The 13,626-nt window shown below is 35.5% G+C and overlaps 1 protein-coding gene across 2 annotated transcripts in view; it reads left to right on the forward strand.

The window, feature by feature from the left end:
• The window catches only part of POLK (DNA polymerase kappa), an 81,035-nt gene that overhangs the window by 65,457 nt on the left and 1,952 nt on the right, over positions 1-13,626 (forward strand). For both annotated transcript variants that reach the window (XM_065941119.1, XM_065941118.1), the window contains exons 7-13: positions 1,597-1,836; positions 2,993-3,117; positions 3,691-3,857; positions 6,027-6,059; positions 9,488-9,584; positions 10,669-10,840; positions 12,535-13,494. In XM_065941119.1, the coding sequence (XP_065797191.1) occupies positions 1,597-1,836; positions 2,993-3,117; positions 3,691-3,857; positions 6,027-6,059; positions 9,488-9,584; positions 10,669-10,840; positions 12,535-13,494 (1,794 nt within the window). The remainder of the gene's footprint in view (positions 1-1,596; positions 1,837-2,992; positions 3,118-3,690; positions 3,858-6,026; positions 6,060-9,487; positions 9,585-10,668; positions 10,841-12,534; positions 13,495-13,626) is intronic.

Here is a 13,626-nt window from a genome sequence, read left to right on the forward strand (position 1 = left end):
TGACAACGGCAGGCTTTGCTCTCTGTCATGGTGTTCCGCAGTCAGTGCCTCACCTGAGGATGTGGTGACAAAAGCTTGCAGTGTAAAACGTGGCCCAGGAACTGCAGAAGGGGGCTGTGAAGGTTTCTCTCTAGACCTGCAGGTTTGCCATAGCTCTTTACGTTGACTTCCACACCTCTAGGTGGGGAAAGGGTTCAGGTAGATGCCATTTCAACTGTGCCACAGTCTTAATCCCCTCTTAATTGCTCTGTATTTTAAAAGCAAATAATGGAAAAGGAACTGAAGTACATAAGTAACAGCTAATATATAATTTGAAAATAAGCCTTATTTTGTAGTGGCCTGGGAATTCAGATTTGGAAAATATCTGTGACTTAATTGATATTACATATTTAAAAATTTGATATTAATCAGGTATCTGTCATATTATTTGTGTTATCTGTAAACTCTTTCTAAAATGCCAACTTCATTTTTTAAGTATAATGCATTTGTATGTGTCTTGAAACTAAGAGTTTAGTCTTTGCTTCTGTATGTACCTTAATTTGGAAAACATTCATGTGTAGTGAGATTATGGGCTGGAGGGAGTTCCTGGGTGGTCTCATGGTTAGGATTCAGTGCATTGGCCTCTGTGTCCCAGGTTCAATCCCTGATCTGGGAACTGAGGTCCCACCAGCCACGTGGGGCTGCCAAAAATAAAAAAGAATTGTGGAGTGGATCAGAAAGCTCTGTTGTTCATCTTATTTTTATAAATTTTACACTTTAACCAATTTCTTCTCCATTAAGCCCAGAAAGTAAAGTTCATGGATTTGTTCAAAAGAGGTAATAACCAGATTAGTATTTTTGCTTTACTTTTTAATAATATCAGTTAACAGCCCTTTGATAATAAAGGCTTCTCACCCTTAAACTTGGATCATTGTTAATCTGATTAGACCTTAAGAATTTATATATTTAATGAAGTATAACTTCCAAAAATAATTTCTGTTTATTTCAAATGTGCTGTTAGTAAGAGTGATACTTTATAAAAAGAAAAAAGAAGTTAAAATTAAAATCAGCATTTGAAAGAATAAAATTCAGATTCTTTTAACACTTGGAAAGTTCTACCATGAATGAAGAAAGCATTAAGGTTTTTTTCTCCTCTAAAAATAAAATCTATCTTTCACGCATAATTGCCCTAGGTTGCTTAATGCCTTTTCCTTATTCTTAAATTCTAACTTAAGGTTCTTTTTTCTCCTAGAGATGAGTAAAGGGGAAAAAAACTTTCTTTTTTTTTTTTTTTTTAAGAAAAAAAAGTACTGTGAATCTAATTCCAACTCTTGTTTTCAACTAATTTTGTTCAAAAATTAGTGAATTTTACCTAAGGTATTTCTTTTTAAACTGTATACAGTGGAAATGGATGATATTCTTTTTAAGAAAAGCTTAGAATCAGTGTTTTCTTTGTTAAACAGTTAAAAATATAAATGATAATGTTTCTGACCTTGGTTCTTAGAAACAAAACTAAATGAGATTTGTTTTGTCTTTAAAAAGATTGACGGAAACTTAATTTATGAAGTATGTACTTCTTAGAATGAAGATGAATTACTGTTCCTGTTTACAATTTAGATAATCCAGGAAAGGAAGTTAACAAACTGAGTGAGCTGGGAAGGTCCATCTCTCCACTCCTTTTTGAAGACAGTCCTCCTGATTTGCAGTCCCCAGGAAATCCTTTCCAAGTGAACTCTGAAGAACCGAATAATTCTCAAATACACCAAAACTCAGTTGTTTTTGGAACGTCAGCTGAGGAAGTGGTGAAGGAAATTCGTTTCAGGATCGAGCAGAAAACAACCCTCACAGCCAGTGCCGGTATTTAAAAGGATGGTTCTGATAGTTACAACTTTCAGACTAGCTAATTCAAATGTAATATTAGTAGTTTCTCATTATAAAGTGTGTAGTTAACAAATTTTATGTGGCCATTTTTTTATTAACTTCTGACAGTTTACCTATTTAGAATGCTCTGATCCTATAGATAAATGGGAATTAAGCAGAAACGTCCATGTGTCCAAAGCAAAAACTTACCATAAAGCTCATGTAGCTATCTTTTTCAAAACACAAAATATATTTTAATTTGGTTTTGGACATAATATTTTATCAGTTTTCCCTTTGAAGACTTACAGTACAAAAAAAGGGCCCAGGTGACTGTACAAGGTATGGACAAGACAGAAAAAACACCAGCAAGCTGCATAGCAATCTAGGATCATCTGGTAAAGGGGAAAAGAGCACCATATGTCAGTCACTCACGAGGATATCTCTGTGTCTTAGTTCGGAAACTGATATTCATGAGGACCCTAGGTTATTTTGACAAAGCCATATTATAATTGGGTTAGTCTTTTCTTCCTTTGGCAAAGCGTGAGAATAAGTAATAAATTTTAGAATGATATGTATAAAAACTGAAATTATTTATTATATTTGAATATACCTATTTCCAATTATCTTAATCATTAAGACACCTAGAAATTATAAAACACCTCTCTGATAAGTGGTGGTAATTTGCTTTGTGTGCATATAAAGTATGCACACATTTCATTATCATTGTTTTAAATATACTAAAAACCAGAATCTGATTTTTTTTTTCCCTTTATGTGGGTAATCTATACGAAAGATCTTTTCAAAGAGAAAGCTTTCATCCTAAATTATATTCTCAATCTTTTCTATAAGACAGACTATATTCCTACTAAATATAGTAGGAAACTAATATTATCATTTAAACTCAAAAATTAAACTTTAAAATACCATGGAGATTTAAATATTCCTCATTTCTGCTGCCACAGTAACTAATACAGTTTCTTTTCCTGAAACCATAGCAAGCCTTGGGGAGATAGAGAATAATCAAATGTTATTTTTAAAGTGGCTTTCCACATAGTTTCAGATTTTGTATTTAATTTTTTTATGTATTGTTATCACGTGTTTTAAAATTGTATACATCATGTTCTTTGAGTCATCAGAGTGTTCTTCTTTAAAGGCATTGCACCCAATATGATGTTAGCAAAAGTATGCAGTGATAAGAATAAACCAAATGGACAATACCAAATTCTACCTAACAGGCAAGCTGTAATGGACTTCATCAAGGACTTACCCATTAGAAAGGTGAGATTTTATATGAAATTTATCCTCTATATATACCCTCTGATTTCTGAAGAAATAGTTAAAGAGGATTAAGAAGTACAAACTTGGAGTTATTTAAAAAAAAAAGTCATGTAATGAATAGCCTAGAGTCTATAGTCAATAATATTAAAAGTTTCTATGGGGACAGATGGTTACTAGACTTACTGTGGTGATTGATTTGTAATGTATATAAATGTCAAATCACTGTGTTGTACCCCTGAAACTAATGGTGTATGTCAACTATAACTCTGATTTTAAAAAATGAAAAGAGAATAAGAAGTCATTTATTCTACCATTCCCTGAGTTTATATGACCACAGAACTCTTTTATAAATGCTTTTTAAAAACTCCATGGAATTTAAAGTTTTAAATTCCCATGCAACACTAGTTTAGGAAATACAGCCAAAAATTATTTAAAGTCATTTTCTTGCATGACTTTTAAAACTAGGACATTATTTATACCTTTTATGAGTTATAAAAGGTATGATGAGATTATAATATCAGTTCTTACCTTAATTTTAAAATGTATTAATGATAAATGTTGATTCTCTTCTAGGTTTCTGGAATAGGAAAAGTTACAGAGAAAATGTTAAAGGCCCTTGGAATTATTACTTGTACAGAACTGTACCAACAGAGGGCATTACTTTCTCTCCTTTTCTCTGAAACATCTTGGCATCATTTCCTTCATATTTCCCTGGGTCTAGGTTCGACACACCTGGCAAGGTATCTGTATCTGTATCTATAATCATTCTGCTTTTTCTTTATCGTCTGCTGAAATAACAGTTTTCACCATTGAGATAGAGGCTAGAAGGATAACATGTTTTAAATTCTTTTAGGCTAGCTCAGCTCAGAATATAATTTTTGAATTAGAGTCAAAAGATTGGATATGAAAGAAAAGGAAGTGATGAATAAAGAATCCCTCCTAGGTTGTTGGCTCCTGCAACTGGATAGATGGGTAAGAGGAACGATGGGTGCTTTCTTTTCTGAACCTGCCTTGTTCTTTGTTCAGAACATAAGAATACTGGTGTTTGGATTTTCGAGGAAAGAAAGATGGCTTATGCTCCAGAACTCACTCTTTAAACAAACAGATGTAGTGATTCTTTGAAATCCTTCATGAACTACCTGCATTTCTCCTCCTCTACTGAGTACATTGTGTTAGGCACCCTTCTAGGCACTGGGGATAATAGCAATAAACAAGATGAAATGCTGCCTTCATAAAGTTTGCAGAGTAGTGCGGGAAAAAGAAAGTCACCAAGTGAAGAAAGTAAGGCAGAGTAGGGGCCTAGAGATTGACCTGAGAGGCTGAGGTGGTGCCGGCTGTAGTCCTCCAGTGGTGGAGACCTGAAGGGGCCAGCCAGGCAAAGACCTAGGAGGAGAGGAAACAACTAGAGAAGCCCTGTGTTCTCTCCCTGCTGCTCCTTCATCCTGGTCTTAAAAAGAATCCCAGAGCTACAAGGGTACACTGTTTAGGGTGGGTGAAAAGAAGGCACTAAACAAGAATGAGAATTAACACTAAACTAAACTAAAAGACCCTGAAGGCGGGAGGAGAAGGGGACGACAGAGGATGAGACGGTTGGATGGCATCACCGACTCAATGGACATGAACTTGACTAGTCTCTGGGAGTTGGTGATGGACAGGGAGGCCTGGCGTGCTCTAGTCCATGGGGTCACAAAGAGTCAGACATGACTAACTGAACTGAAACTAAAAGATTACTGAGGAGGCGTATAAAATGTTTGCTTAATCAGTTAAATCTGTTAAATCTTACAGAGATTGTGAGGCCTATGCTGTTGCTTTTCTCTTTCTGTGCTCCTCATTCTTTCGAATCCAGGTAGCTGGCTTTGATCCTGAGTGGATGTGATGAAAGATAAGAGAAGGACATCACAGTACTATAAATAATCCAGTATTTGAAGATGATGGAAAATAACACTGTCTTCTTTATTCCAAAAATTACCCTCTTTTTATTTCCATAGTGCTTGAAAACAATATAGTTTTTAATATAACATAGCAGATATTAACCAGTGGTAGAGATGCAGGAGGTAATGCTTTTAAGTGAAACTCATAGGTAATTTTTAAAAATATAAAATAGCAAACCTACTTTTCTTTCTATATTCTCTATTTCCCTAATTAGCTTTATTTTTTTAATCTCTTGTGCTTTTTACTTTCTAATCTATTCTCTATTTATTTCTGTGTTTGTCTGCCTCCACCAGGATAGAAGTTTCTTAAAGGCAGGCACCTGGTCTGTTTTGTTCATTATTGTATCTCCAAGGCCTAGAACAATGCTTGATTCATAATTGGTTCATGAAATATTTGGAAAATGAATAATCTATGTGTCATTTCAGATTTTTGGTTTTAACTACTCCTGTCAGGGCAGCTAAAATCCAACCTAACTAGATGGTTCAGGTCCGCAGTCATCATCCTATTGCCATAGACCACATTTTGACTGAGCTTCTATAGAGTGGTATAGGTAATAAATAGGCTAGTACTGATATGCCCAAGGCCAAAAACTAGATAATCAAACTGTTCAAAATTCAATTATATCTTATAGCTGAAAACCATTATGCTACCACATTCTGTTGATTTCATCAGTTGTGAGTTTTGATATTCAGGTTTTTAATAGAAACAATTTATAATATCCTATTTTCAGATGTGTTCTTTGATAGATATAGACTTGATCCATCATGCATGTAATTATATTAGCTTATCTATCTACATTCTTTGGTGATAGTTTTTAGATTAAAAAACTCACTGTATTTAATGATGTATAACTTTTAATCCAAAGTATTATTGAGATCTCTAAAGGGTAGCTGATGTTAAATCATTTTGGTTGACTAAAAGGAACTCAGTGTTGTTTGGAAAGCAAATAAAAATCTTTTTATTTTTTTCATTTCAAGGGATGGAGAGAGGAAAAGCAGGAGTGTTGAGAGGTAATGCTTTATTACTAATTATTCATAATTTGTATAATTTTAAACTAATTTTTAATAAAATATCACTGAAACTTAAAAAATCTATTTGTAGACCAGATAACAATTTTCAGCAGTTGACACCCCTAAAGTAAATATTCTAGTACAATGCTTTATTATCTTTGCTTGCTATGCTCTCAATGGGAAAAAAAAAATTTAACTGCGGTTATTTTTTTTTAATGTTAGTTTTGTTCCTATTCAATGAAAACCAAGAATTTTAGGATTCCAAATCTTAATTTCTAGGTTTGTTTATAAGAAGAATAATACTGAGTAGTTAATTTAAGATACAATAATGGAAGTTTTCCCTGAAGTTCTTCAAATACTGTTAAATGACTGAAGGGACCAAATAGTAAGATCCCGATGAACGAGACCTTAGAGGCGATCTCATTCAGTGGCTTCCAATCCTGGTTGGAAGTTGGCTGAAATCTCAATGGAGCCTTATTATCTTGGGATATATGTGATTGTCTGAGAAGCCTCTCACTTGTCTCCCCAAAGAGCCACAGTTCCACTGAGACATTTAAGACTCGGGCCGAGACTTGTCTGGTGGTCCAGTGGTTAAGGGTCTGCCTCCAGAGCAGGGACATGGCTTCAGCCCCTCGTCGGGGGAGCTAGTATCCCCGACGTGCATCTAAGCCCACGCACTGCAGCTGCGGAACCTGCGCTGCAGCTACTGAAGCCTGCATTCCGCAGCCAGAGAAGCCACCGCAGGGAGCAGCCCACACCACAGCTAGGGAGCAGCCCCACTTGCTGCAACTAGAAAGAGCCTGCACACAGCAACGGCACAACAACAGAAAGAGAACCTTGGACCTGCTGTGAGGCTGTGTTCATTTTGCACATGTGTCACTGGTGATCAGAAAAACTGAATAACTTTTCTAAAACAACACACTCAGTAAATGACTTAATAAAAATTGCTGTTTTAGGCTGTGATTTACGTAAGAGCAATCAAAGGAAAGGGCTCCTCTGGTGGCCAGCGGTAAAGAATCATCCTGCAATGCAGGACACAAGAAATACAAGTTCAGTCCCTGAATCCGGACGATGCCCTAAAAGAAGGCATGGCAACCCACTCCGGTATTCTTGCCTGGAGAATCCTACGGACAAAGGAGCTGGCAGGCTCCAGTCCTTTGGGTCACTAAGGGACAGACATGCCTGAAGCTGCTTAGCGCGCACGTACACACGCACACATGCAACCAAAAGAAAAGAGGGGAAAAAGCATTCAAATGTGAGATAGCATCGTCCTGTTTCCTATTTAATGGTTTTTTCCCTCCTATTTTGTCTTCTCTTTTGTTATTGAGAACATTGCTTGCTGTACAAGAATATTAACTAATATTACTATTTCTTAAGAAAGGGCCAGCAAACCAATAAGAAAAAATGAACAGAGATCCAATTAGTTAATGGAAGAGAAGGTACAAATGGCTTTACAAACATGTGAAAATAATCCCAGTCTCTTATTTAAGAAATACAGGTTAAAAATTCTCTGAGATAGCATTTTTCATTAATCAAGTTGGCAAAGATACACACACCATTGGCAAAACTATGTGAGTGAAAAAGGTATTAAACTCTAAAGGAGAGTGTGCTAGTTTCTAATTAGTGGTTCTGAAGGTCAGAAGTCCTAAAGTTAAAGTGTCAGCAGGGTTACATTCCCTCTAGAGGCTCCAGAGCAGAGTCCATTTCCTTACTAAAAACTCCTAGAGACCACTTGCATTCTTTGGCTCACACGCCGTTCTCCATCTTCAGATTCCACATTTTGTCTTTCTTTGACTCTTACCCTCCTGCCTCATAAGGAGCCTAGGGATTACACTGAACCTACCTAGGTAGTCCAGGATCATCACCCCCATTTTAATTTAGCCACATGTGTAAAATTCCTTTCACCATGTAATGTACTAGATTCTAAGAGATTAGAATTTAGACATCTTTGGGGACCATTATTTGGCCTACCACAGGGAGCAAGCGATTTTGTCTATCAAGATACAGATACACATGTACTTTGATCCCACTATTCTCTTTATCCCACTCTTCTCTTTATTCCACAGGTGTCATCACATGTCATTTTACATTTATACTAAGTTGTGAATTGCATTTTTTTTATTATAGCACAAGGTTGGAAATAACCTAAGTATCTACAAATAGAGGATTGGTTAAATGATCTTACATATTTAAATTAGGATATCATGCTGCCATATAAAGGGCTTCCCTGGTAGCTCAGTTGGTAAAGAATCCACCTGCAATGCAGGAGACCCTGGTTCAATTCCTGGGTCGGGAAGATCCCCTGGAAAAGGGATAGGCTACCCTCCAGTATTTTTGGACTTCCCTGGTGGTTCAGTTGATAAAGGATCACCTGCAATGCATGAAACCTGGGTTCAATCCCAGGGTCAGGAAGATCCCCTGGAGGAGGGCATGGCAACCCACTCCAGTATTCTTGCCTGGAGAATCCCCAAGGATGGAGGAGCCTGGTTGGCTGCAGTCCATGGGGTCACAAAGAGTCGGACACGACTGGGCTACTAAGCCCAGCACAGCACAGCTGCCACATGAAAATGAGGAAATCGTTTACTTACAGGGAACTCACCAGGATGAATGAGAAAAGTAAAGTGGTAAACAGTGTCTGATATTTTACTATTTATATAGGGGAAGTGTTTGCTCATTTATAAAAGTATAACATAGTTTTTATATGCATACAGTATTCTAGAGGAATAAATAATAAATAGGAAGCTGGCCATGTTGGTTGCCGCTAGGGAGCAAAACTGGGTTGCTGTGGGCAGCTGGGTTAGAAGGGCCACTTTTCACTGAATGACTCTTCAGGGTTTGCTCAAGGTTTTTTACTGGTTACCCTGTTCTCTCTTTAGTGTCTTCCTCTTTTTTGTTAATATGACCTTCAACACCCTTGTGCAAATGAACTCACAAGTTCTGCATTTAATCTTACCGGCCCATTTCCAATTGTCTATAAACAACTTTATATAGGGGCCGTGAACCAACCCCGTAAACCTACTTGAAGATAAATCTCTTCCAGATAATATTCATGCAATAATTGGAATGATGTTCTCATCTGTACTTTCTTAAGACAGTGCTCTGTAACAGGGTCTGTATACCTATATATCCTAATGTTTTGTAAGTTCTTGGGGCATTATCCTTATATGTTGGTGAGTTTAATCATCTTTTAAAAAATATTATAGAGAACAAATGTACCTTTGCTAATCAGTTTAGCTATAAATAATCTCCCATTATTTAGGAAGATCTTGAATGTTGTTACTTAATTATATCTTAGTACATCTGGAAACTTTATTCAGTACTATAGGAAATATACCTTAATGCTAGGCCATTTGCATGGACTTTATCATTTCTAAATTATCCTGAAGTATAGTTGACTTTGTGCACCCAAGTCGTTCTTGTCTTCGTAGGACATTCAGTGAGATAAGTAAAGCAGAAGAACAGTACAGCTTGTGCCAAGAACTTTGCAGTGAACTTGCTCAAGATCTGCAGAAAGAAGGACTTAAGGTACTTTATTTTTATGTGGTATTCTTAGTTTTCTAAATTTTTAATAATAAAAAGCAACCTTAAACTAAGAGTTAGATTTTGCATTTAAAAACAAATTGGGATATATCAAAAGAGTTCATATCTTCAGTAGAGACACATTGAATTCTGACCCTTATCTGAAGCCTGTGATGCGGTCATTTTATGAGGAGCAATTTACGAGGCTGGAGTGACTCCAATATATTTCCAGAGTTTATATTACATTGGGAGTACATTTGAGTAAGTTCAAAATCAGGGTTATATTGGCAGTAAACAATAAGGCAAAGAGAAGGATTTCTCTAGAACTGTACTGTTTTAAATGCCTTTCCAGTTATCCTTTGATGTCATGGTCAGGTAGACAGTAGCTTGTGGAATAGGCATTTTGTTTCAAGTCCTTAATCCAGGTTGCTTAATACATTGAGAACAAAACCTGGAAGTCTTTGAACTTCGTGTTTTATAATCTTCACTCACAACAACCTATGTTTAGTATTTTTCCAACACTCTCAAAACAGACATGGAGTTATTACAAAGTGTAATACAAAAGCATTAAAAAGTTGTTACAAAGAAAAGGCCATCTGATGTATATTTTCTTATAACCCTTCTCTATTATACCTTAAATATAAAGAGAGTTCTTTTTAAAAAAACTTTAAATGAACTTTTAATTTTAGAATTATTTTGGATTTATAAAATAGTTACAAAGAAAATATAGAGACTTCCAGTATACCGTTTCCCTCATTATTAACATCTTTTATTATAATAGTGTACATTTCTATAGTACAGAATAAAGTTAACAGAAATGACCAGTTAACTTTGCCCTTTATATAAAAGTCTTTCATAAAAAACCAGCTGGAGAGGAAAGTAATAATTACTGACTAAAATCAGATTTTTAGATTGCTTACAGATTTTACTTATTCTTTATGACAGTATTCATTACCGTGTTTTGTAAATAATTGATTATACTTCCATACTTTCTGTACATAAGAGACTTTCCTGAATTTTTCTAACATGTAAAAAACTTTTTTCTAGACATTAAAGAGCTATATAAAATAATGTATTCTGTTTGTTACAGGGTAAAACTGTTACCATTAAGCTAAAGAATGTGAACTTTGAAGTAAAAACTCGTGCCTCTACAGTTTCAGCTCTTGTTTCAACTGCAGAAGAAATATTTGTTATTGCTAAAGAACTGCTAAGAACAGAAATTGATGCTGATTTTCCACATCCTTTGAGATTAAGACTTATGGGTATAACTTTTACTGTTTTTCCTTAAAATCTGCAAGACATTTCCAAAGAGTCAATCTGAGAAATAGTCTCACCTCCATTTTATTTCTTAGACCCATTCAGGGAGTTGTATTTCTTCTACTTTCATTTTTCTTGATACTTAGAACCTGATGCATGTGAAGCCATGATCACTAGTTTAATTCTAGTAAGAATCAGTTAAAGTCATTCTTTTCCTTCAATACTTACTGAAATCCTTGGGGTTAGGTATTTTTCAAAATTTTAAACTTCAAATTTTAGAGAACAAATTCAGTACATGTTGAGTATATTGTGTAATACTCTTTTGGGATCTGAGGCAGCACTTTATGATCTAACATTTTATTATTTCTGTAGCAAAACAAAAAATATTCACACTGAGTTGTAAAGACTCAAAATAGCTTCACATCAATCTTGTCATCAGTTACCATTTGTTGCTTACAATTTTCAGAGCTTTTAGATTTCAGAATTACAGATAAAGGATTGTGGCAGTATAAAACCACATTTCTAGCCATCATGGGGTAAAAAAGGCAAACAAACCATGTTTCCAAAGTGAACAAGTGAGAGAATGTTTAGGGATAAGCCAACTTTACTGCTAAGAATGGGGGTCGTCAGCTGTACTTTCACATATGAAAGATAGCACACATGAAAATCAATTTGAATATAGTATATTAGCTAAAAGAGATAAAGAGTAGATGTTAATAGCAGCTTTATTTATAATTACCAAAACTTGGAAGCAACCAAGATGTCTTCCAATAGTAGGTGAATGGAAATTGTGGTATATCCAGACAACAAAATATTATTTAGCACATAAAAGAAATGATCTATGATCTATTGGGATAGAGGATGGGGGAGAAGAAAAGAAAGGTAATGAGCTGTCAAATGATGAAAAGACATGGAGAAAACTTAAATGTATATTTTTAACTTAAAGAACCAATGTGAAAAGGCTACAATACTATATGATTCCAATATAGGACATTCTGGATAAAGCAAAATGGTAGAGATCTGAAAAGATCAGTGGTTGGAGGAATAGGCAGAGCACAAAAGAGTTCTAGGGCAGAGAAACTATTCCGTATGATGCTATAATGGTGGATACATGTCATTATACCTTTGTTAAAATCCATAGACTGTACAACACCAAGAGTGAACCGTGATGTAAACTATAGACTATGAATAATAGTCCATGTCAGTGTAGGTTCATTGGTTGTAACAGCTGTTCCACTCTGGTGGAGGATGTTTGTGCATGTGTGGACGCAGGGTATATATGAGAACTCTCTGTACTTTCTACTCAACTTTGCTGAGAACCTAAAATTATTCTAAAAAATAGAGCCTATTGCAAAAAAGGAGCTAAAGAATCAGTGCAATTGACTCCAATTAGTTACTCGGTATTTAATGGTATCATGAGTCAGATATTAATTGAAAGACCTATATAATCATGCTAACTGCAATAGATACTTATTATTTAGTATACCTAGCATTATAAAGAGAGTAAATTTCTATTCATAATACCACCTTTAGAAAAGTATTCTTTAATTCAGAGAATATGCAGTGTTGCTTATTATTTTTGGCTAAACAGGCTTTTTTATAAGTGTCACAATACTGTTACACAAAATGACTTTATGCTTTACAGTTGAGTTGGTTTTGTTGAATTGGAAATGGATTAATTATGGTTGGTTTAATATAGGGGTGCGGCTCTCTGGTTTTCCCAATGAAGAGGAGAAGAAACACCAGCAAAGGAGCATTATTGGCTTCTTACAGCCTGGAAACCAAGCCCTTTCAGCCACCAGTTGTATACTAGAGAAAACTGATAAAGATCAGTTTCTAAAACCTGCACAAATGTCTCATAAGAAGAGTTTCTTTGATAAAAAACGATCTGAAAGGAAAGCGAGCCCCCAAGACACATTTACATGTGAAACCGTAAATAAACAAAGTTTGCAAACATCACAGTCATTCCAAGTTTTAAACAAGAAGATGAGTGAGAATTTAGAAATGGTGGAGAAATCACATAACTGTCAGACATTTACCTGTCCAGTTTGCTTTAGGGAGCAAGGAAGCATCAGTCTAGAAGCCTTTAATAAACATGTAGATGCATGTCTTAATGGACCTTCCATCAGTGGAAACCCCAAAATGTCCTCATGTTCACATGCTTCCTCTGCAGAAGTGAACGAGAAAGAAAATGTATATGGTTCTGTTTCTCTCTGTGAGAAGCAGGGTTATGAAACCCACCAGAAGAATACAGAGATCATGTCAGTAGATCCTGTAGAGCTGGTAGAGACTACTGGTAAACCATCAAATACAGATGATATAAGGGCTTTAAGTAATAAGCTGAGTGAAGAGGAATGTTCTGGTCCTTCAAGCAAATCATTTAATATGGAACACTGTCCTCAGAATTCTTATACCGCTTCACTGGAAAATGAAGATGTTGGGTCATTAAGAAGGCAAGAACCCCCCCAACCTAATTTATATGAAGTAATCAGTGACCAAGTTCTAGTTTGTCCTGTTTGTAACCTAGAACAAAAGACTTCAGATCTTACCCTATTCAATGGGCATGTAGATGTTTGCTTAAATAAAGGCATTATCCAGGAACTGAGAAAGGATAAGATTAATCCATGTAACCAACCCAAAGAAAGCTCCAAAAGTACTGGTGAGTTTATGGGTTTTTTTAAGAGTTTGATTTTCTAGGAATGTTTTATTAAAATTCAGATTGCTATTAAATCTAAAACATATACTTTTAAAGGGATAGTTTGTGTATGCTGCCACTTAGGAAAATGTTAGT

The sequence above is a fragment of the Muntiacus reevesi genome, chromosome 7 (assembly GCF_963930625.1).
Source record: "Muntiacus reevesi chromosome 7, mMunRee1.1, whole genome shotgun sequence".
Lineage (NCBI taxonomy): Eukaryota > Metazoa > Chordata > Mammalia > Artiodactyla > Cervidae > Muntiacus > Muntiacus reevesi.